The following is a 25,614-nucleotide window of genomic DNA, read 5'->3' as shown; positions in this document are numbered from 1 at the left end:
CCACATTCTTCTTCCTTTAAAAAATGCTTGTGATTAAAGAATACTGAATTGATTGAACCCTATTGGTGAAGTAAGGAAAAATGAACCAGACTGGCAACATCATAGAAGCTAGGCCACAGAAACCCTTCTACTACAGCTTAAGAATGTTTGCCATAGGACAGGCATGTGATAATTGTTTTATGAATAATCATAAATAGGTTATTTTGATTAATTTTGTCTGCTATGTAGTAAATCCATTCACCCAGAGACTACAGTCCATTTTGGTTGCAAATATATTTTCTTATATTTTTAAAGTATTCTCTTGGCCCCATCTGATTTCTGCTTTTGAAATTCCTGTTGTGTATCAATTAAAATTGATATATCTGTTCCTCAGGAATCACCTTTTCCCTCTACCCTTTGAGTTTGTCTGACTTCCTGGAGAATTTCTAAAATCCCTTTTACTTTATGTGTTATTCTTCTACTTTATGCCATCTATTGTTCCAGTGTCTCCATCAAATTTTTCAACATTAAAATTTTGTCTCACCAGAATGTTCCTTTTTCTCTACTGCCTTTTCCAGAAATAAATATGCAGCATTCCTTCAAATCTCATTGAAATTATAAACTTGTGTACAAATGTCAGGACATTTGTTGCAATTCCTGGTAATTTTCTCATTTAAATTTCTAACTTTTCATGTGTGATGATTTTTCTCTTTATTAATGTTTCATGATAATATATTTTTCTAGTATTTGAACTTAAATGAGTTCTGCAGAGTGTGTGGGTTTCTGCTCAACACTTCCTTGCACATCCTTGAGGAAGGAAAGAACTGTTTAGATCAGTTGTAGTTTTACTTTGCTTAACTAGAGTTCCTGAATCTTATGCAAAGAACGGGGAGGAGGAGTAGGAGAGCAGAGGGAAAATGAAAGTAAGATGTAGCCTCTAAGAAACAGCAATGAAAGTACCTTCACTTTATCTGGCATGCTGTCTGTACCAACTGTAAACTCAACACGAGTGTTTCAGTTACACCTCATTATTGGAATCTGGCATGGCGGGGGGGGGGGGCGGCTGTCTGGGCTAATGAAAGTTTGTTGCTTTCCCTGTAGCTCCCCTGCCATCCCAATGTTCTCAACACTAGGGGCTAAGTGGTGTTGCTGGAGTTCTGCTAAAGATGAACCAGAGTTTCTCCCCAAAGTCCTTATTTCCTAAACACACTTTTTTTTTGCATTAGTTAAATTGTGAGTTAGACATATCCTCTTTCCTACAAAATACAGTATATAAATTCCTTTATATTCTGACAGGTAGAAATATTACTTTACAGCACCGGTATGGATTTTAATAAAGATCATCATATGCTTTTGCTCCTTTTAAAGGAGATGTGAAAGGGAACAGGTGGTAAATGTGTAATGTTTAGAATACCATCGAAATTGACTAATCACAGTTTATTTAAATACCAAATATGCAACGAAATGTATCAATAATTTTTAAATCAGTTATTTGATTGTTGGTGTAAATAATCTAACAGACCATTACTGAAGTTTCTACTCAGATGAATATATATGTTCTATTTAATACCTGAGTGACCTCATAACTATTATGCTCTATGAATGATAAAATGAATACAGGAGCTAACCATTCATTCCATGTGTAAATAATTACTTCAAAAATTACAACAATGTTCTAGTTTTATAGTGAGTCTTTAAATGTGTTCTTCTTTAGGACATATCTTTTTCATTGGAAATCATTAAAACATCAGTAATTTACTGTCTTGTCAATATGAAAATCTTTTTATAGTAGCAGATTAGCTTATAAGAGAAATTAAATATACTGTAATTTGCTGAACAAAAAAATACACATTTTATGTTCCTTGGTAATATGAATATTAAGTATTATTTTGACATAATTGTAAAGGAAACTGAAATTATATTGATTTTTAACATGTGAATATATGGCATTTGCAAAGTAACAATAGTAGTTACACATGTGAAGTAAATTGGAACTATATTTAATAAAATCTAACTTTTTATATTAAAATTACTTCAATAAGGCTTTAAATAATTTTCTCTAAAAATTGAAAATAAAAGAGATTACAGTTCAAAACAATTTACCATGGGAAGTTTCATGATTAAATGTAAAAATTCCCATGTCCTTTCTCCAAAATACATAAAGAAAAAGAAAATGTATGAAATAAAAAATGCATAAAAACATTTATAAGTGATATAGAAAATAAACTCATAATTTGAAAAGTCATATATGACAGGAGCTTCAGGCATCACAGTATAATTCACATATGCTATAAGTCATTTCAGTAAAGAAAAAAAAAACAGTGAGCTTTTCTTTTACATAGTCCCAATCAATACACAGACTTCAAACTTTCTGAGGAGACTTTCATTAATCCACCATCACGCTCCTTTTATTCTCAGTTTCCACTGCTTTCAAAAAACATGAAGTCCTAGATAAAAACAAAAATACAGAAATGAGTTTTCAGCAACAAAGCAGGGAACATCTGGGAAAAGTTGAGAGCTTTCTAATATAATAACATATAAATCCTGTAATTCTATTCACTTACTGATTACCTGCATGAATTTAATTTATTCTCTGGTAATTCTTCTAAATTTCACTTTTTCTCATGCCACTCAGAATATTCCTATTTTTGATCTTTCTTCCTTAACTTTTTGTACTTCTTCTCTAGTAATACAACTTTTCTTAAGACTGGAATTCAATGTACAACTTTCAGATTTTCTCAGGAGAATGACAGCCATCTTAGGGGTAGCATGCATCTTAGATTTTTTGGTCCCAGTTTTATGATTTCTCTCGCAAACTTGTCCACTGTGTTCCCCAACTTGTCTCACTACATCAGTGTCTAACCAGACCCCCCTTCCCTATGACTTTCATCAAATCCTATGGATATTCTCTCACATCTATCATTTTCCTTTAGCTGTTTACACAGAAATAATTTAATCCTTACCATCATTTACTTGAAATTGCACTATTGTTAATTTTACCTCTCATCAATCCATTTCTTACATAGTCACCAGGATTTATCTTTCTGAGATTTGGATTTATAGCTTTTTATTTATACCTAGTTTAAAACCAACCAATTAACTAAATAATTTTCAGTGTCTTCCCCACATCTACAAGAAGTTGTCCAATCTTTAAAAGTCCTTTAGAAGAGGCCCAATGTGCACCATAGTCATTTCCTAATAACCCCACCACAACTCCCAACCCCATTTCTCATCTATCCAAACACCCCAGACTGTCCTCTCTTCCCTTTATACACCATATCTTTGGTTATTGTGTGTGTACCTCTGGTCAAATCATTTCCTAAGGTTAAGTCTAATTTTACTTTTCACGTGAAATAAACAGTGAAAACACCGTTTTTAAACCTAACTGTGGTTATATTTAGAACTTTATACAGAAAACATCGAGCCTATCCCAAATTAGATAGAATAGCAAAATAAAATCCTAATGGCCACTCACCAAGTTTTAATAATTATTAACATGACCAATCTTGGTTCATTAATTACTCTATCTCCTAAATCCCCCTTGCCCTCACCCTCATTATTTAAAAGCAAATCTGTGATATCCTACCATTTTATGCTGAAACACTTCAGTGTGTGCCCCTAAAAATTTGGACTCTCTTGTTTTTATATAAGCCCGATGTCATTAGCAAATTTTTAAAAATAATAATTTATTAATATCATCAAATAGCCAGTCAATGTTCAAATTTCTCTGAATTCCTTCTAAATGTCTTTTTATATTCATTTGTTCAAATCAGTATCTAAATACGGTCTACAAATAGCATTAAGTTGAGGTCTCTTAAGTTTCTCTCTCTTTTTATATTATTTTTATCTTTTCATTTTACTGACACTTATTTGTTGAAGTAACTGGATCCTTTTTCTGTATATTTTCTCACTTTTTAGTGTTTTTGGCATTGCATCCTCACGTCAGTGTTTAAGATGTTCATCTAGTGGCTCCAAACCTTCCTTGCATACTGGAATCACCTGATGCTCTAAACAGCTTGCAGGCTTGGTCCCACTTCAGATATTTTGATTTACTATCTGGTTGCAGTCTTGACAAAGGGAGTTTGATAGCTATCCAGGTGTTTATACTGAGCAGCTAGGGTTGGAAACTCTTGCTCTGTCCCAGGAGTCCTTGATTTTGGCTGCATATGGAGTCACCTGGGGAGCTATACAAACTTCTAATTCTGAGCCTCTAATTTAGTTAAATTGGCGTACAGCCTGATACTTGGTTTTTTTTTTAAAGTTCCCTGGCTGATTAAATGTGAAGATAAGTTCAGAATCACAGCTCTATCCCACGTAATTCCTTTCAAATGGCAGTTCTACTTAATGGCTTGATTGGATGTTTACTCTTATTACAGTTTGCACTCCTGTATTAGATGATTTAATTTAATAATGAATCAGGACAAAATCTTGTTTTACTGAGCCTATTCCATGTAAGCCCAAATTCAAACTCTTTTTCACAGTACTGACTTCAATTTTTAAATAAAAACCCCAAAGACCAGGGCCCCTCCTTAACACATGAGGTCTTTCTGTTACCAAATGAAACTGCATAGACTCTCCAGAGAAACTAGTCACCTGCAAACCCAGAATACCAGGAGATAATGAAATTTCAGAGCTAGAATTAAATGGGCCCCCTTGGAATAAAACCTATAAATTTAACAAGGTCATTTAAAAATGTACAACTTACTAAATCATTTCAGAATGATACTAGAAAAACCATCTAAACCCAAGATTAGCAAGAATAGACTCACAACGAGAAAACATGCACCGAGCATCACAGCTTTCATTTTCACATCAAGGTCTAAAGGGAACTGGATGCCAAAGTTATCAGCATCTGTAAATGCTTCTCTCATGAAACCAGTCCACTGCTTGGAAATCTTTCCAACCACATTTTCTTCATCAAGAGATCTAATCTAAAATGAAAAAAAAAACCATTCTTAATGAATTCTAGAAAACTAGTAACAAACTAAAAGTTGAAATAAAGTGAAATACTCTATCAAAATTATGTGCAATACTTAACTATGAACATTATATCACTCATTAAATGTATATAGATTCTTGTATCTACTTTTAGATGCATGAAAAAAGAAACCTGTTTCTTTGCTGCAGAGAACTGAACATGAAAGTAGTTTTGCTTAAATATTTAACATTTTCTATTCTACATTAAGATAGTAATAGATGAGTTGATCTAAAACAAAATATAAGCAGAAAAAAATACAAATATAAAATGTTTCTTTGGTGAAATTTCCAGAAGCCATCAGGAAGGTATTAAATTAATCCCCCATGCTGTAAGAGAAGCACAGAGAGTTTACATAAGCTGTGTTTAAATGTGATGGGAGGGTTCATTACCACCATCGGTAGGAAAATATGAAATGCAAAGAGCCTGGAAAAGAAGACTGGCAGTTTTGAGTAAAGGAAAATAACCAATAAGTAACTTGATGGGATGTCACAGGTCAAGAGTTGGGGTAAGACTGAACAGTGAGGTGGATGGACAGTGAACAACAAAAAGAAGGGCAGATGATAAAAAGAGCTCCAAAGTAAAATTTTCTAATTTTACAATTCTGCCTGAGGAAAGCCCAGGGCCATCTTAAAGAGTTGAACATTTTGTGGCTGGACAAATGCACCTCACCCAGTAGGTATGTGGGGGGATGAACGTAGCCCACACTTACCATGGTATGTGCATGCAGAGTTATGTCAAACCAGGAACAGAAGTGTCCTTTTCAAATGGGCACAAGGTACCACAAGTGCCAGCAACACCCACAGAAGCCCTAGCTCAGGCTGAGAACAGCAAAATAAATGTGGGGAAACCAGGGGTACCTAGGTGGCTCGGTCGGTTAAGTGTCTGCCTTTGGCTCAGGTCATGATCCCAGGGCCCTGGGATCAAGTCCCACATTGGGCTCCATTCTCAGCGGAAGCCTACTTCTCCCTCTCCCTCTGTTGCTCCCCCTGCTTGTGCTCTCTCTCTCTGACAAATAAATAAAATCTTTAAAAAAATGCGGGGAAACTAAAAACAGCTGACTCATTTTATTTTGGCATGGGTGGATGGGTTCTTTACAAATTTGAAATAAACTGCTAACTTGACTGTGATAGCATAGATTACTGTTCAGCAAATATTCATGCACTACCCTCCCCCGCCATTTGAAGGCCCAGTATATGTCCCTGTACACTGATATTTAGGGTTGGCCATATGACTTAATGACTAATGGAATGTTAGTAGATGTGACATGAACAGAGGCCTTAAACATGGTTAAGTAGTTTGGCCTGGCTCTTGCTCTCCAGTGATCAGCCACTAGAAATACATAATCCAGGTAGCTGCATTTGCTACAGTTCCAGATTGAATATACCTGGAGTAGACTTGAGGCCAACTTACAGCCCAAATCAGAGCCATCTAGCTTCAGCCTGGGTATATTCCCTGAGACACAATTGACCTGCATAGCCATTAGCATGAGAATAAATACCTGTAGTTTTAAGCCACTGAGCTTTAGGGGTTATTTGTTATGCAACATTATTGTGGCTAAACAAACTAATACAAATTCCTCTTGCATACCTGTGTTTTTTGTTTGCTTTTAAAGATTTATTGATTTATTTGAAAGAGAGAGAGCATAAGTGGGAGGGGCAGAAGGAGAGGGAGAGAGAATCTTAAGCAGACTCCACACTGAGCATGGAGCCTGAAACAGGGCTGGATCCCAGGACCCTGAGATCATGACCTGAGCTGAAACCAAGAGTCTGATACTTAACTGACTGTACCACCCAGGCACCCCTGTGTTTTATACATTAATAGCTGTCATCAGCATTTGAAGCTAGTAATAAAACATTATATTTATTTTTAAATTTAGTCATTTTTAATTTCTGAATTGTTTTTTAAATGAAATATACAAAAGATAATTTATAAGCCACCATAATCCTACGACTAGATTTAACCAATATTGACTTTTCTCCTTTTTATTCCTACAGTAAGAAATTTAAAAATTTACCAAAATTTATGTAAGAAGTAGAACATGTAATTTTTTATGAAAAGGCTCAGAAATGTGAATAATGATTTATAACTGAAAAGTAAATAGGATTAGATAATTTTTAGCTAAATTCTAGGTATTTAAAAATGGAAAATTTATACAATAAAATGATTGCAACTTCTAGAAATATTAAACTATTATATACCTATACATTTATACTGATGATAGTGGTATTCTAAAAATAAATCTATAGGCTCATTTATAATATAAATATAAATGCAAAAAATTCAAATAGAACATTAGTACCTAGAACCTAGGTAAGTAGTAAAAGAATATAGTGTAATAAATTGTATAATGCTAGGACATCATATAATTCAAAACATATTGGTATATCAGATGCTGAAAAAGTATTTTATTTATTAGCTAATTAAGCATTTATGTAACATTTAGCATATGCATAACATATAAATGCTTTATAAGTATCAGGTGATTTTTCCCCCCTCACAGTATCTTTACAAAATATGTACTATTATTAAACACAGTTTTCATATGGAAAAACTGAGGCAAGTAGAGGTTACATAATTTGTCTAAGTTCACATATAAGGAGTCATGGGGAGGACTTCAAACCCAGGCACTCTGTTCCAGAATCTATAAACATGACCACTATGATACCCTGCTTTTAGATACTTCGGTATCAATTCTTAATAAAAATCTAGGTAAGGGGTCAGCAAACAATGATCAGTGGGCCAAATCTAGCCTACCCACCTTTTTTGTAAAAAAGTCATACTAGGACACAGTTATATGCAGTATTTATATATTGTCTGTAAATATTTTCATGCAACAATGACAGACTTGAATAGTTGCACACAATGACCATATGACCCATAAAGTCTAAAATGTTTTCTATCTCATCTTTAAAATTTCTTTTTGCTAATTCTTACTCTAGGTAAAATAGGACTAGAAAAACAATATGAAAAATAATAGCCAATGTCTTTTTAAATTGTGAAACATTTCAATTGAAGTCATCAACTTGGCAGGTATTCTCACAATTGGCATTACTGTTCAGTTTTGCCACTCAAGTAGACTAGAAAAGAAAATGAGCTAATTGGTAAATAAACATGAGAAGTTAAAATGATTTCACTTTGCTCTGTAATTTTTAACTAGAAAAAACAAGTATAAATAAGCAAAAATGTTTCTTAAGTTAAATACCAGAATCCAGTCAGAAGAATGGATAAAAGGTAAAAAAATAGCCTTTTTCAATATTAAGAATAAGTATCTAATACATCTATATTCCTTCTTAATAGTGATAATGCCTATAAATTACTTAGGAAAATTTTAACAAAAAAAGATAGAGGTTCTATATAAAGAAAACCATTTGATCTTATGAAGAATATAAAATTAGATATGAATGAATAAAAAGACATAACACTTCTGGGATGAGACAGGTTTATCATCATAAAAATGCTACTTTTTGAAAAATAGTATACAGATTTAATACAACACCAATAGGATTCTAACTTTTGAAAAATTGCCTTAATATTCACAGGAAAGGAAAAATCTGATAGTAGCAAAAAATATGATAAAGAAGAATATAAGTGGCTGTTTGGCTATGACTAGATATAGAATACATCATTAAATTGCCATAATTGAATCATAAGGCACTGTTGTAAGAACAGATAATTAGATCAATGAAACAGAGGGGAATCTAGAAATAGATTCCATTATTTATGGGAATTTAATGTACAGTATTTCAATTCAGCAAGGAATGGCTACATAATAAATTGTCATGACATAGCTGTCTGGCCATCTGAAGGAAAAAAATGTTTGATTCTGTCTTCTACAAATAAAATTCCTGGTAAGTTAAAGATTTAAATATAAAAAGATTAAAGAAATAAATAAAATATAAAGTTGGGGATAACTTCATAATCAAGACAGGAGAATGAGAAGATATTAAAATAGACATATGCGACTATATATGACACATATTTGTATATAAATATAAAAATATAAATACATATATATATATAAATTCCACAAAGAAAGGGTAGATTTGTGGAAACTATTTGCAGGTCAGAGGACAGATGCAGGGTCAATGTCTTCAACATACAAATTACATTTATAAATTGACAAGAAAAAAGTAAACAACCCAATAAAAATATAGGCAACAGATATGAATAGACAATTCAAAGAGAGAAAACACAACTAGCCAGTAAACTTAGAGTAAAATGTTCATAATCCCTAACGTTCAAGGAATTACATATTAGAGATAACCTTCCCCCCCTCCCACTTCCTGATTTTAGGTTTCCCTTTTTAGTTTGAAGTTTGCAGTTCAAGTTGTATCTGAGTGTCATTTCTTCTAACTCAAAACTCCTTGTACTTTTTGAATCTGAGAAACCAGGGCATTAAGTCTGCATGATTTTATCCATTTATCTCTTTGAATATTATCTTGGTACATTCTCTGTATTCCCTTTTTCTGTGACTTCTTTTTGGCACATGCAAGAGTAGTTTATTCTAGCTTTCACAATTCTTTAAATTTTTTTGGTCCCTTCAAATTTATCTTTTCCCACCCTCCTATTTATTTTCCTCATATAGATCATCCAGTTCATTAATTCCCTCTTCACCTGTATCTAATTTTCAGCTCAACCCAAATTGGGGTTTCAGCTCAACCCTTCCAATGAGGTTTCATCAATGAGTGTTCCTTATTTCTGGAATTTCTATTTGGTTTGTTTTCAGATCCTCGTGTCCTTTTTCAAATAGTCTCATTTTCCCTTTATGACCTTTTTTTGTTTCTTCTTTAGCCTCTTTAATGTTTATTTAGATATTTCTTATATGATTGATTGCAGACTTTTGTATTATATGCAGTTTGTTGGTGGTGAACTAATTCTTAGAACATTATGTAATTTTTGATCTGTTCTTGTGAATATCAGCTTTTTCTATAGGAACAGAGTGTTTTGGTAATCAGTCTTTGGTGATCTCCTTCTAGTGTGCTTTTGCATTTAATTCCATCATCTGTCATCACCAGTCAGGATCAGTTTCTATGTTACGACGTTCCTCATCCATAACAGTGGTATGAATTCAGACTTCAGACTCATAGAGGGGACTATAATGTATTAGCAGTTTCATGGGTTTTTTTTTTCCCCCTACTAAAAGTCCTGGAAGTAGACAGATTCCCTTATTGCCTCCATGGGATAAAAAGTCTACTTGTCTTTCTTCTACTCACCCTTGGGACAATCTCATGGCTTCAACTACCATCTATATGCTGAACACATCCCAAACTTTTTCTCTACATACCAAAAATCCAACATAACTCAAATACAAATTATGAGGTTCTCACAAATCAACTGTTTCTTCTCCAAGTTTGTTAACCTGGCTAATGGCATCATTATCCATTCAGCTTCTTCTTCTCCTTTTTTTTTTTTTTTTTTAAGATTTTATTTATTTATTTGACAGAGAGAGACAGCGAGAGCAGGAACACAAGCAGGGGGAGTGGGAGAGGGAGAAGCAGGCTTCTCGCTGAGCAGGGAGCCCGATGTGGGACTCGATCCCAGGACCCTGGGATCATGACCTGAGCTGAAGGCAGACGCTTAATGACTGAGCCACCCAGGCACCCCTTTCTTTTTTTTTTTTTTTGAGAGAGAGAAAGAAAGGGATTGAGAGAGCAGGGCTGGGGGTGGGGACAGGGAGAGGGAGAGGGGGAGAGAGAATCTTAAGCAGGCTCCATGCCCAGTGTGGAGCCCATTGCAGGGCTCAGTCTCACGACCCTGAGATCATGACCTGAGCCGAAATCAAGAGTTGGATGCTTAACTGACAGCGCCATCCAGGTGCCCCTCATTGAGCTTCTTAAACATCAGATATTAGGACAATATGAATCAGAATCATCTCCAAATTTTCTTTCATGCTCAGCTGGCATCAAAGCCATGAATCAGTCCCACTTGGTATACTTATGAAATGTCTCCGAATTATTTCTCCCTTTAGGATGGTTCCTGCTCGTTTTGTTCAGGCCATTGTCTCTTTTCTACTCTGTTTCCATACCATCAACACTATGACGGAGTCCATGTTCCATAGTGGTTCCTCGTACTGATAATTCCTGCTTCCAAACTTTTCATTACCTAGCCTACAGAAAATGATTCAAGGGACTACTTTCTCAGCTCCCTCAAAGATGTTACCTAGTTAGCACCATTCTAGATGCACAGGAGAGTAGTTCATTCATTACATATAATGGATGCTTTAAGGCATCCACTGAGAAGGGTTGCTGGGAGATTTCTAAATTCCTTAGCATTAAATATTAAAGTTTCACAATCCAATTCTGCTTGTTCCACCAGTATTTTCACTTACTTTCTACAAATAAAGTATATGTCAGCAAAAATTCTATTAATATTCGCTGAAAGAACAATTACCTCTCAGTCCTCTGGCTCTTTCATAGGAATGGTAACTCCTACATAGAGAACTTTTATTATACAAAAACTATAAAGTCTTGGGGCGCCTGGGTGGCTCAGTCAGTTAAGCGTCTGCCTTTGGCTCAGGTCATGATCCCGGGGTCCTGGGATCGAGCCCCACATCGGGCTCCCTGCTCAGCAGAGAGCCTGTTTCTCCCTCTCCCTCTGCCTGCCACTCTGCCCACTTGTGCTCTCTGTCAAATAAAAAAAAAACAAAAACAAAACTATAAAGTTTTTACACATGCATAGTATACATCCCCTCAATTCCCCCCTTACACTATGTATATGACTTTGAAAGAGTCTTTATAAAGTCTCTATCACGTGTTTTCTTAGAATTGCCTCTCTCATTCAACTCTGAAGTCACTGAGGGGAAGGATTAATTTTTATATAATCAGGGTCTAACAGAGGAATTGGAAATCATATGATTAAGAGAAGCCAGGCAGATAATACCAAGAATGGAGCTGGACAGTGGAAAACTGTAGGAAGTCAGGGGACAGTGTCAGATTTCATACATCTTATCATAAGGGGGCAGCCCTGCTCAGTTTTAGATTTTTGTCCCTTTTTGTGGAAATGTTGGTCCAGCTTAATATATTTTATGATTTTCCAAGAGAATCATGAAATCAAGATTAAGTTAAAAAACCTCCCTATTTTTATACATTTGCAACTAAGTAATTTGGGCTACGAGGCTAGGCCATCTATGGAAAAACTGCTGTAATGAAATTCCTCCATGTAGTAAATACACAGATAAATTGTGGTTTACAGTGACCAAATTTAACACAAGGATAAAAAGAGGCATAATTGGGAAGTATATCTTACACTCTCTTTCTTAAAACTCTCTTTGCATAAGTGAGCTTTTTGTAGGAACTGGAAGATGTCAGAACTTCTGAAGAGAATCCAGAGCACTGGCAACCTGTATTTCAGACTAGGGAAGGATTCATATGCCTTGGCAATCAGACCTAGATGACGAGGTTCACATTTTATTTAAAATGGATAATATATGGAGCATCCATATAGACACCACCATGTTCAAATGTTGGATGTTTTGCTTCTATCTATTTATTTGACTACAAGTCTCTGCTTCTCTTTTTTTCCATTTAGTATAATCAACACTGATGCTTCATCAGAGCATTAATCACCTCTCTGCCCAAAGTTAAATATATAAGCACACTGTCTTCCTCTTGAAATATCAGGACACACAAATTTATTTTATTTGTAACATCCTCCCAAATTACATTACCCCTTACAAGGAAAGTAAGACGTGTAAACATCATCACATCTCTTACCTCAAAATCAACATCTGCACAACAGCTGCATAGAAGACATGGAGCAATAATTTTTAGTACATCCTCTCTCCTCTCATTTTGAATTGTAAACCTTGGCAGGCACGGATGCCAGATCTGTGTAACATAACCTATAGGTACACCAGGAGGAGCATAGATTGCTATCTATAAAAGCGAGAGAATATATATAAGTCATAATAAGTATAATGTTTAGTAATAACTCATTTATTGAATACTTTTGAAGTGTCAGACACTGTTTTAAGCACCACTTAATTCATAACACATCTCTAAAAGGCTGGTACTATTATCCCTATTTATAGAGAAAGTAACTGAGGAGCAGAGAAGTGAATTAACTTGTATCAGATTCCCAACTACAAAGAAGAAAAGATGAGGTACAAACCTGGGCAGGCTGCATGCATCGTCTCCACTAAAGCTTTGCTCCACTGGCCTTTGTACATTTTTTAATCTCCATATTTATGAAAAATGCCTAAATTGTTAAGGAACTCTTTTCTTAAACTTTTTTTTAAAAACAGTGGTTTAGATGTAGGAACACAGCTCTGGTCAGTGGTACAGTTACTAAATATGAGTAGCAATGGTGCCAAAATGGAAAGAAAATGAAGCCTGGAATCTTGGCTCTGCTACTTAGCTAGGTGACCTTGAAGGTGCCTCAGTGTGCTCATCAGTAAATGACTTCCTAGCTCTGTTTTTTACAATAGTGTAATATATGTTACTGTACACTTTATATTGTAGAGCATATTACATCAAACTCCCAGTTTTTCCTCAGATATTCCTGGATAAATATTACTATATCTAACCTAAATGATATGGAAAATAAATAATTCAGCATGAATAACTTCAGTTAACCTTTTAAAATATGTACAGTACTAGATTTCAAATATTCATGTGCTTGTAACTGTGTCTGTCAGGCTAGCACAGCTCCCTCTGTGGAATGACTGAGTGGCTCTGGCAGGGCTGGTCTCAGGCCAATGGAGACACAGGCAAAAATAAACTTCCCTATAAACCCTCTGTGCCCCAGCATCTCCCCTGAGATCCACATTCTCTATTAGTGGGCTGCCAAGTAAATGAAATAGACACCTGGTCTTTATGGAGCTAAAGGTACTCACAACTAGTGTATACTCTTATAGGGGGCTCAAATACATTCATAATTTCTATGGATATATAAAAAAACAGGCACTGAAATTTTTCAGAGAGGGCCTCTCTGCAAGGTTGGCCCAAACTGTGGGATGAACACATGTAGGATATTCTAGGATATTCTCTATGGTCTCACTGCTCTGGCTTTGGCCAGGCTTTTCATGTTCCTTGTAGGTCAGGAACTTGCACTACCTTCTTAGCTCTCCATGAAGATCAAGAAGCCTCGTCTCTGAGATCGCTGATCTCAACCTCATGAGACACACTACTCATGGCCATGGGGCTAACTGTTCATTGTTTTCCACTGCATTTCTTCTTGGACAATTTACTCTCAAGTATAAACTAAGAGCTTACGGACCAATTTTCCTTTAAATCTCATTTGATTACATAATTCAATGAAAGGGTAAAAATCCTTGCTGACCTACTTTACAAATGACACTGGTAATTGCTCACTGACCTCCTGAAGACAGCAGGGGCAACAACAGCTGCCACACCTTAGTGGTCTCTCCAGAGTTATAACTTCTCGGCCCATATTATCAAGAATCCTCATGGTAAAAGGCCTAGAAGCCCCACAGCAATTTCGGGTACAGAAATCCGTATCCTCTGCCGCAAAGTAAATCCTTTGTCCAAAGCTGTTCTTAATTTCATATCTGTTATTACTTTCAAAACCTGTTAAGACTACAAACATAAAAGAGGAAATCATTATGACCATTATGCTAAAAGAATAATGAATCTATCCTAAGATACTATAATATGTAGTTATGCCATTTTCAGATGATACTTCAAGTAACACAGGAAGAAAGAAAAGGAAAGGTGTTTAGAGATGATCTAGACAGAGGATAGAAGGGAAAGGGAAAGAAGAAAGAGAGGGTGTTAAGGCATAGAGAAATGAAGAGTCCCTATGTGATACATGGAACAGAAAACAACTCATATCTGCCTAATTCCACAGAAATGTCAGAAAGTCAGACTGCTGCTGAGGGATGGTGCAATAGTCTTAGTTGTGCTAGGTGTATGCAGAAAATATCCACAGGTATAGTTTTCATATATTCAATTACGTAGGGGATGGTTGCTACGTTTACACTCTTATGAAATATTCTATCAAATAAATTTTTTTATATACCATATTCATGGCTTATGTTTTTGCACTGTGTGAGGGAAGGTAATGAGAGGGCTTACTCTTAATGCACACATGTAGAAAGGGAGAGGGTGAAAATGGAAGGTGAATTAGAACATCACATTAGACCCAGAACACCCTTGTTTAGCTCAGCAGTAGTTACTCAGAAGTGGGAGATCGGTACTAGACAACGGGAAGAGGAGCTTGGCAACCAAGGCTGCAACTCATAGGCTATGTAGACCACTGGCATCCTAAGTAAGCTCTCTACTCTAGAGGGGGCTAATCTCTTCACAGGGAGACAGAGGTATGCTAAATGCTGATGCCCATGTGATATCTTATCAATGGGCTTCCCATACTGAATCACACATTGCAAACCTCTCCGTGCTTAGAGCCAGAAAGGAACAACAAATGGTCCCACTAGTCTATAGTCCTCATTAACGTGGGTCATGGGATGTCAGGCTACCAAAATAATGATTAAAAGATATATATGGGACAAAAAACACTCTCTAATGTCTGTGTGGATACTTTTAGTCAGATAGAGATGTACTTCATAAATTCTATCATCATGACCTCCCTTAAGTGCCTTTGCTCTGGCTCAGACAGGCTTTGGACTCTTTCTTTAAAAGAACCACCCTTGACCTCAACATCTGACAGTCACATTTTTTATGAGAAAAAAATTAAACTGATTCATAACATGAAATCTATTATCTGAGTGTTTCCTTAAGTAGTTTAATCTCAAAATTCTTCAGCTAGTTTATCTGTAAAATGAGATCAATGTGTTTACACAATCTCCAAGTTACCTTCTAGTTACTCAAAAAATGAGAAGAAAACAAAAGATCTCTATGGTCATCATTATTGTCTATGAAGTTTTGACTTGGTAAGTGTGTAAGTGCCTGTCGTACACTCAGATGCTAAAAATAAATGGAGTAATCTTCATCTCTTTAGGCTACCATAATCTTACCATATACACTTTCTTTTTTTAATTTTTTAATTATTTTTTTTAAGATTTTATTTATTTATTTGACAGAGAGAGACAAGGCGAGAGAGGGAACACAAACAGAGGGAGTGAGAGAGGGAGAAGCAGGCCTCCCGCTGAGCAAGAGAGCCCGATGCGGGGCTCGATCCCAGGACCCCGGGATCATGACCTGAGCTGAAGGCAGAAGCTTAACGACTGAGCCACCCAGGCGCCCACAATATACACTTTCATTGAGATGAAAAGAAAACAAGAAAATTAAAGACATCACTTTTAGAAAACTAAAGAATTAAGAACTACTAAATTTGGAATTTACGTTTCATGATCAATACATACATATTTCACCAATATATATAAAAGTTGTACATTTAAAAACTATAAATGGAATGCTGTTTAATGTACAGTGTCTGTTTTGGTTTGGTTTGATTTTATAATGTCAAAAATAAATTTCTTAAAACATTAAAAAATTCAAAGTACAAATTATCAAACAACAAAGAACAAGTTCGCAGAGAAAAGTTAGTATAAACAAACTAACAAAAACAAGAACACTATAAATATCTAACAGTGTACAGGATAAGCAATTTAAATAAAATAGGCAGCAACTATACATTCTAACCACATCTATTGCTCTACTCTTAAAATTGATGTTACAATTTCTACCAGTGGAAAGGGACTTTGCAGAGAGGTGAAGAAGGACTTAACAGATATATTCTAAAAACTAGATGAATGTTCATTAAACTCTTTATATCTAGAAGAAAGACACCACAGTTCATGAATCCATCCAGGTTCTCTTTTCCCTGGCAAGAATCCTGAAATATCTAGTGGCTTCCTAAGTTTACCTTGCATCTCAGGAGTGATGTACCCAAGGAAATATTTATTGGCCATTCACATGAGCAGGAGTGCCGTTCTAAGAAGCCAGGCCTCCAGGTTGCTGGTCAGCATCCTCCAACACTGCATTAGCCCTGTACCCAAGGTGATAATCCACAGCCCACAGAACAGGGGTCTTACAGGGTTCATATGAACTCCTAATAAAAATTGTGGGCAAGAGGAGCACCTGGGTGGCTCACTTGGTTGGGTGTCTGCCTTCGGCTCAGGTCATGATCCCAGCGTCCTGGGATCCAGCCCGTCATCGGGCTCCCCACTCGGCAGGGAGCCTGCTTCTCCCTCTCCTCCCAGCTTGTACTCTCTCACTGCCTCTCCTCCTCTCTCAAATAAATAAAATCTTTAAAAAAAATTGTGGGCAAGAATACAATTTTCCAAAACATACCCATCCAAACTGAAGAAGTTTACTCGCTTTAGAAATGTACTAAGGTAACTGAACTAGTGCATTTGGTTCTGTGTCAATATCAAGATCATCATAGGCTGGGGAGGAAACAGCTGAAATGATTTCTAGAGAGAAGTGGGAGAAAAAGTAAGTTTTGATTGGTTTCCTTGTAAGTTAGGGTCTGTAGCATAAGAACAGATGCTCAGAATAATAGTATTTTACCGGTTGACTCCTAATTTGCAGAAATGAGCTACTGATAATTACCACCATTTCATTATCATGAAGAGAGACATTTATAAATAATCAGTAAAAGTGTTACATTTGTGGTTGCTGATACGCCTTTATCTGTATAAACATCTTCTCTTTCTAGAAATATGATCAATACAATGAATACATACCTTCCAGAAGCTCAGTTTGCTGATGAATCAGTATCTGATCTATCTATTACAGTAAAAAAAAAAAAAAAAAAAAATTAAGCTATATTTCCATGCTTTCTACACCAACCAAATTAATATTAGTGCTTTTATATTTTAAGGAATGCATATAATCAATTATCAATATTTATCAATATTTAATAATAGCATACTTACTTCTAAACTTTTATACCTAAAAAGGTATAAAATTAAAATTAATATATCTTTAATTGAAAAACAATCATCGAATGTGTTCACTATTAATGTGGGCAAATTCAGGTCAAATAAAATTGACTTACACTGGAATCCCTCTAAATTTTTTTTTTTAAAGTTCCTTCTTGAAAAGACTTAAGAAATATTAAGACTCTTTATCCACTTGAAGAGATTCTTTCCAAATCTAAAAAAAAAATTTTAAGTGTGCTTGATATCATCTTTTGGAGCAGGTAATAACTTCCCCTATACATTCTGTAAGGCCTTGATTTTAAAAAGAATCTGTTTAAGGTATTTGTCAGAGAATATATGAACTACAAAAAGTTCTTACAATACATGCTGCCCAAGTGCATTGTGGGAAATTAAATTAGTACAGAGAGTACAAGAGAGCCAATTCATTTACTGAAAACTGGTTGGTTACCACAGGAATATATTTATTTGTTTATTGATCAGACACATAGGATTTCATATTCCTACTCTACCTACCAGATTTCCAACACTGGGCAAATACTAACACTCACATTGCTAGGATATGGTATCATGCAGTACACCAAAATCCAGGATTTTTTTTTTCTTACTTGTGGCGTTAATAAAATTGGTTCTTCCAAAGAGCAAAGCATCATAAAATACAGTTTTATTAATGATAATAAAAAGTGTATCATGTTATACACAAAATATTAACTCTGTTTTTGGTACCACTTATTGACACTCAACACCAAATTTAGTTTAATGTTTCTTTTCACCTTCCAGGAAGTTACTTGGTGTTGGGATTAAAGACAGTGAGATCCAGAACCAAGGCTCTAGAAGTAAGAAGCCATTCCCACTTTCTTAGTGTTTTGGCTCTGAGTCAATTATATAACTTCTCTGGACCTCAGTTTCCTCTTGTGTAAAATGATGATAATATTAGCACCTATATATCATAGAGCTTCTAAAAGGATTAAATAAGTTAATACATGTGTTATACTTAGGAACAAAGTCTGGAAAATAGTGCTTAATAAAGGTTTGTTATTGGCCATTACCACAGATTATATTCAAAAATCATAGAAAACACAATTTCCTAAGATATTTGTATTTCACTTTAAAAGTAAACTTCACCTAGAAGTATAGTAATTTGTCAGCATTAAATGTTGTTTTATCATTTCAGACTTTTGTGAATTAATCATTTGTTAATTTTATTAAGCGAACTATAAGGACAGTTTTATTTTTTATGAGTGTTTCATTTATTTGAAATTACCTGACTTAAATATTCCAATCCAGGTGGACAGTCTAATGGAGGTGGTGGTTCTGGCATGCATGGTACCCCTGCAGGTCCACCTGGCTGATTATACACTGGCTGGTGTTGGACAGGAAAGCCTACTGGGCCAGCACCTGAATAATCAGCTGGCGGAATTGAGTAGCCAGCCTGAGGGCCAGGATAGCCAGCCTGAGGGCCAGGGTAGCCAGCCTGAGGGCCAGGGTAGCCAACCTGGGGGCCAGGGTAGCCAACCTGGGGGCCAGGGTAGCCAGTATGTTCTGGAGGTCCTGAAATAGAAACAGGTGAAGTAATTTGTAACTGCACAGAAAATGAAACATGAATTATTTTGGGATTACTCCTAAAACTCTGCAAACTGAAATTTTAGCTCAGAAATCCTGTTTCTATGAAGCTTAAATGTTGTGTTTTTATCTTTCAGCAAATTTTCAATGAAATATCTGTGGTTTCATATCCACTCCTACAGGGCTTGGGACTGTGAATAGAGTTGGCCCAAGCTTTATCCACTGTTCAAACTCAGTTGAAAATACTCTTGAAACCTAAGAAAGTGACAGGAAATTAACAATGATCTAGAGTCACCTACATAAAGAGTCTGGAATACTTCAATAGAAAAGAGAGATGTCATTGTGTCAAAGGCCCAAAATAAAGGCTTTGAGTCAGCATTTCTAAAACCAAAGCACTCTATAAAAATATGATAATTCTGGAATTGTAGGAAACAGTACCTCCCTTATGTAAAGAACTACAGGGGGTTTTATCCCCTCAAGAAATATTTGGCAAGGTCTGGAGCATTTTTGGTTGTTTCAGCTGGAACAGAGGGTGATACTGGCATCTGGTAGTTGGAGGGCCAGTAATGCTGCTAAATATTTCCTGAAATGCCAGAAAGTGCCCTGAAAAAAAAAGAATTATACATCCCAAAATATTATAGTGCTGCTGTTGAGAAACTCTGGTATAGAGGTAAAAGCATGTTGTTACTTCCACTATTGTCCAGGTGCTTATCTGGGTTAACAGTTGGCCTGAACTTTTAACCCATGGCACATTCCTGTCCTAAGACCTCCTACAAGAAAAAAAAAATCCATTATGATAGTTAGGTTACAAATTTAAATTTCATAATTTACTGCTCTCAGCACTCTGAAAAATACAATTTGAGAACCAAGGAAGGGAAAAAGTTACAATAGGCAAACTTGTCCTAGGTATTTAATAAGCACAGGAGAGGAAGAAATTTAATAGGTATATATTCTGTATTCCACGTAAATCTGTGATTACAATGAAGTTTCAAAGCTTACATGAATAGTGCACAGAGTAGCAATCCCACAGCAATGGAATATAATTTCAAAGGAATGTGTTCCATAATATTTTAACAGGAAAGGCTATGTAAAATTTATTCTTAGATTATATAATTTATAAATACTTTAAAAAAAAACACTGATGGCAAAATACATATACCATTATAAAAAGATTTAGAAGACAGACTAAATCTCATACTAATACCTTTTAAATATAGTTTTTATCATTCATTCCTTCTTAGAATAAATAAATATTTACCAATGTTCTACAATGTGACTGGCTCTGGTCTAGAATCAGAGGACACAGCTATCAACAAGGCACCCTGTCCTCAGGATGCTTATAGGGCAACTTTTGGGAAAAAGTAAATAAATTCTTTTTAAAAGATTTCAGATTGAACTCATAGAGAAAATGCATGGTAGAGAGGGAAAGGTATCAACTAGTTACTTTAGATAGAAAAAAAAAAACTCTGTTGAGATCTAGAATATGAGAAAGGAAAAGCTTTATGTAAAGATCTGGTGAGAAACGTTCAAGAGGAAGGAAAACCAAATGCAAAAATCTTCAACTTTAGGAATAAATTTGGCATGTTTGAGAAAGAGAGAAACATCATAAAGGAGAGGAAGAGTAGAAACTGCTATCAGTGAAGAAATAGGAGCAGTTCATCTAGGGAGCCCATTCATAAGGAGTTTAGATTTTATTCCAAGTGTGATTGACAGGCCTTTGAGGATTTTAAGCACACAAATGAGTTCCATAATCCGATTTATATCTTACAAAGTTTTTAGGAGTGCTGAGCACTGGGATTTAAAATGAGAAATGCAGATGCAATCCCTTCCCTCACTGCCTAATGGGGAAGATAACTTTATATTTATCCTTTACTCTAGGGATCCACAACACCAGTATGATCAGTTGATTAACGAGAGTCGAAGACAAGCTCTTTGAAAGAAGGGACCAGATTTTTATGACTATATATGCCAAAAGAAAGTGTTGGGATGGGGAGAGAAAAAAGGAGGGAGTTGGGACAGCTTCCCTGAGGACCACCTTTCAGCTGAGATCTAAAGGATACAAAGGAGTTGAGTAAACCAGGGGCATAGGGAAAAAGGTTTCAGGGAGAAGCCCTGGGACAGCAACACATACAGGGTTTCTACTCATCTGTGAAAAGGCACATCGACTTGAATAGCAGAGAGTCAGGCTTAACAGACAGTTAAAGAGAATGCAGGGGAGCCCCTCGGGTCTAGTGAACCAAATCAAGCATTCTGGCCTTTATCATGAAAGCAACAAAAAGCCAATGATGTACACATTGAATACTGTCTGTAACATGAACAGATATGCATTTTTAAAGATCACTGGCTACAGTGCAAAGATCAGATCACAGGCAAACCAAATGGGGATATATGAGTTAATAGGTTACATTATTAGCGTATTTCAATCTTCTCAAGACTCTTGGAGAGGATAGTTGATTATTTCACAAATCAATGAATTAAGCATACAGAATTACCTGAAATTTGGATAATATTTTCATTTGTATAAAGTCCAATTGATTTAATACATTATTAGTATAATAGTCAACAAATATTTGTCACTTATTATTTGTAAATCATTGTATTAGGTGTTTTACATATACTCTCATTCAATCTCCAAACAAAACTGAATTGGAAAATATTAGCCCCATTTTATAGATAAGAACTGAGGCTTTAGGGTGCCTGGATGGCTCAGTCTGTTGGGCATCTGCCTTTGGCTCGGGTAGTGATCCCAGGGTCGGGGGGATAGAGCCCCACACTGGGCTCCCTGCTCAGCGGGGAGTCTGCTTCTCCCTCCCCCTCTCCCTCTGCCGCTGGCTCATGCTTTCTCTCTCTCACTCTCTCAAATAAATAAATAAAATCTTAAAAAAAAAAGAACTGAGGCTTAGAGGTATAGAGCAACTTGTTTGAACCACCATACAACTGTTAAGTATAGAGGCCAGAACTTGAAGCCTGATACATCCTCTCTATGCCTTTTTCCCACCTGCATAGTGGGGACAATAGTACTGACCTCATAAGATTGAGAATTAAATGAGTTAATCCACATTATGCACAGTGAGCTCTCAATTTTAAACTATCACTACTGTTAGCATCATTGTCATATTAAGACCTGAACTATATGTGGCCTTGGACTTGAGAAATAAAATTAAGCTATTTTTCTCACGAACTCTCAAGTCTGATTATAACTGAATTTAATTATGTATCACCCACTTTTAATTATCTGTGGGGTGGATTAAATCATTCTCCAAGTGCCTTGGATGAATATTACAGCTTGCTAATAATTCTTCAGTCATCATATAAAAATTTAGAGCAGCAATCCTCAGCCCTGGCTGCACATTAGAATTACCTGGGAAATTAAAAAAATTACTAATCCTTGGGTCCCACTACCTGAGCTTCTGCTTTAATTTTCCTGGGATAGTGCCCTGGTATAGTGTTTTTAAGAGCTTCCAAGTACTACTTAAGTGCAGGCACTCTTGAGAACTATACCTTAGAAATTTTCTAGCTCACATTCTTATAACTGCAAACATCTGGATGAGATCCAGGCCCTACTGCAAAATTTTTGGCTAGACAATTAAAGAGGCCATTTAGTTCCAAAGCAGATTTATTTGCTCAGAGGAGAAAACAAACTAGATACACCCTTCTGTCCAAACCTGATTCCTTTTGATCCTAAATCCCTAGGACGGTCTCAAGATGGTAGTAGCCAGACTAATTGTAAATCTGGGTGCACCATGACCTTTGCCGTTTAGTAAAGTTCTAGTAATTTTGATAACTGCATTTGTCTAAATGAAAATCTCTTAAGTCCTCTATTCATTGGTTCAAAGGGAAAAATGTATTCCCTAGTATGGAGTGATATGATTCAACTGCTTTTCTTAGATGTAAGGCATGATTCAGGATGTATACAAAAGCAAATACAAAATGAAAATGAGAATTATCCCCAGGTAGCTGCATTTTTATTACTTACAGCTTCCAGTTTTAAGCGGTCACCTCTTTTCTGTGACCCTCACTGTACACAATTACCCTCAGCTAATATCTGACTCAAAAATACTCAGGGATAAATCTCCTATGTGCATGATGACAATTTTCAGAGATAAAGAATCAACGAAATCTTTTACTTAAAATGTGTATTTTGGGGTTTAATTTATGTCAAACTTTATTTGCTAAATGTAAACTCACTACTGTTTTTATTGACTCTACATCTTTATTATCCTGTATAAGTAAAAATTACATTCGTGTTATTTATGATAATACATAGTCAAGCAAAAAAACTAAGAACTAGGCTGCCAATTTCATTACTGCAGTTTTAGTCAAAGACACTACTAAAATATACACACACAGGCAGACACATATACCCTTTGGGGAATATCAATAATTGAAAAATTGGGAGTTTTTGTTCTTTAAACAAATGTTTTACCTTGGAATGCTGCTGAAGGATATTCAGGGAGATGTCCAGGCGGTAAATTTGTTCCTGGATGAGGAGCATTCATTTGCCCACCTGCAATTCAGGGAGAGGTAAACATATATCTACTTTAATAAAATATATGTCAGAAAGAAAAATACATTGTCCTTAAAAAGAAAAATACATTGTCCTTAAATAATTTTCATTTATATGATCTTGTGCTGTACTAAAATTGGTAAAGTGAACTCTTCACTCAACAAAAGCAATGCTTGCTATCAGACTTAATTTGCAGTAGAATCCTGTTTCAAACAAATTCCTTTTTGGATAAAATGAGAAAGCTGAGTGGCTGGGGCTGAATTTCTAGTTTTCAAATACGCCTGATCAATGTTTGCTTCCATATTTTGATTTTGTTGGTATTAGGAAAACAGTGTTTTAAAACCACATACAGTGAAGAAAGATGTAGGGATCGTAATGGAAAGATTATGGATGATTTCAAAGATATCTATAATTACTCCTGTAAGAATTATTTTAAAAATATGTAAAATAATGCATACATTTCAGTATTTCAATATCCTTTTTATGCTTACTCTGCAACTACCCCAATAAGGTTGAACCATAGGAAATTCCTAATATTTGACTGATTTTGACCTACAAAAATCATAACTGACTGAATTACAAAAAACTAACATATTAAACTTCGTTGAACCTCCTAGTTCTTCATATTTATGTTTTCTAGTCACTTATTTAGTAGCCATCCCAGTCAGACAATAAATATTTGTTGAACACCTCCTATCTTGCCTCTGAGTTGAGCTCTGAGGCTATACTGCCTCTGTCTTCAGGCAACTTATGGTCTAGTGGACACTACACTTAAACCATGTTTCATTATGGCTTGCTAACTATAAATTCAAAATAGTTTCTTACTGAATGATGAGGGCATGGCATTAATACAGAAGAAAAAGTAAGTCAAACTTTCAATCTGATATATTTTCTATGTACTTCTTTACCACAGGCCTTCAAAGACCACTCAACTCATGTGATTTCAGCAGGAAAGCTGGATTGTGAGCCACCGTCCTCCTCCATTCAATTGGTTTCATAATACCTTCAGCAGAATGGAGTCCATGGAGACTGTGCAAATTCAGGTAACAAAGAATCCTCTACTTCCATCTGGGCTTTTCTCTGAACAGATAGTGCAACATACCCTGATTTATTACAGATCTCTGAATTACCACAGGTCATTCCATCCCAACCATTCCCTTGTTTGTTGGCTTCAAGTGGGTGGCCTACCTCTTAGTTCTCTAGCTCTCAAGGCCCTGCCCACAGCTCCCACTCCCAACCTGAGTGGGGTCACACTTACCAGATCTCAAGAAAACACACTGCAAGTCTGACTAACAGATCTCCTCTTGAAGGATATGTCACATTTGGCACCTCTTAATAGGTACCATTATTTGAACAATAGTAAATACACATACATATCTGGGAGCTGATAGATTCAAGAAATTAGAAGCTCATAATCTCTGAGGTTTTGGCTCCAGAGTGTTGATCCTAGTTTTCGGAATTTCAGCAGAAATTCATATAAAGGGAAAACAAGCAAATGGGGAAGTGATTAAATAGACCAAAGAGCATATGAATGATGAATGGATTTCTGCATTTGTGAAATGGAACTTAAAATAATTTACAGATATCATAGGAATGTCATGTTATAAAGAAAATTAATTTTTACTTCTATATATATTTACATACTTATATACATTTTATTTCTATTTATGCACATTTACACACACACACAATTATATATATGAAGATGAAGAGTTAAAAGGTGACTATGACCTTGGCCAAAAGAATATTTCTAAAGTGATCTGAAGCATCCTAATGCTGCAGCAG

At 35.6% G+C, this 25,614-nt stretch overlaps 1 protein-coding gene across 9 annotated transcripts in view; it reads right to left on the bottom strand.

The window, feature by feature from the left end:
• Positions 1 to 1,401: 1,401 nt before the first annotated feature.
• LOC114209055 (phospholipid scramblase 1) overlaps positions 1,402 to 25,614 on the bottom strand; it is a 29,445-nt gene continuing 5,232 nt past the window's right edge. For 7 of the 9 annotated variants that reach the window (XM_028103092.2, XM_028103093.2, XM_028103094.2 and 4 more), the window contains 7 exons: positions 23,749 to 23,829; positions 19,024 to 19,310; positions 17,565 to 17,607; positions 14,273 to 14,493; positions 12,670 to 12,831; positions 4,749 to 4,910; positions 1,402 to 2,426 (listed from right to left, as the gene is read on the bottom strand). In XM_028103092.2, coding sequence (XP_027958893.1) covers positions 2,394 to 2,426; positions 4,749 to 4,910; positions 12,670 to 12,831; positions 14,273 to 14,493; positions 17,565 to 17,607; positions 19,024 to 19,310; positions 23,749 to 23,829 — 989 coding nt within the window. In that variant the 3' untranslated portion in view covers positions 1,402 to 2,393. Of the gene's footprint in view, positions 2,427 to 4,748; positions 4,911 to 12,669; positions 12,832 to 14,272; positions 14,494 to 17,564; positions 17,608 to 19,023; positions 19,311 to 23,748; positions 23,830 to 25,087; positions 25,276 to 25,614 lie in introns of all 9 variants that reach the window. The other 2 variants (XM_088025872.1, XM_088025875.1) reach the window with 1 other exon arrangement.

This window comes from Eumetopias jubatus, unplaced genomic scaffold (genome assembly GCF_037043125.1).
Source record: "Eumetopias jubatus isolate StellerSeaLion01/CBP00866 unplaced genomic scaffold, mEumJub1_p1.0 scaffold_1, whole genome shotgun sequence".
NCBI lineage: Eukaryota > Metazoa > Chordata > Mammalia > Carnivora > Otariidae > Eumetopias > Eumetopias jubatus.
Note: the sequence above shows the minus strand (reverse complement) of the source record. Positions and strands in the feature narration are given on the sequence as shown.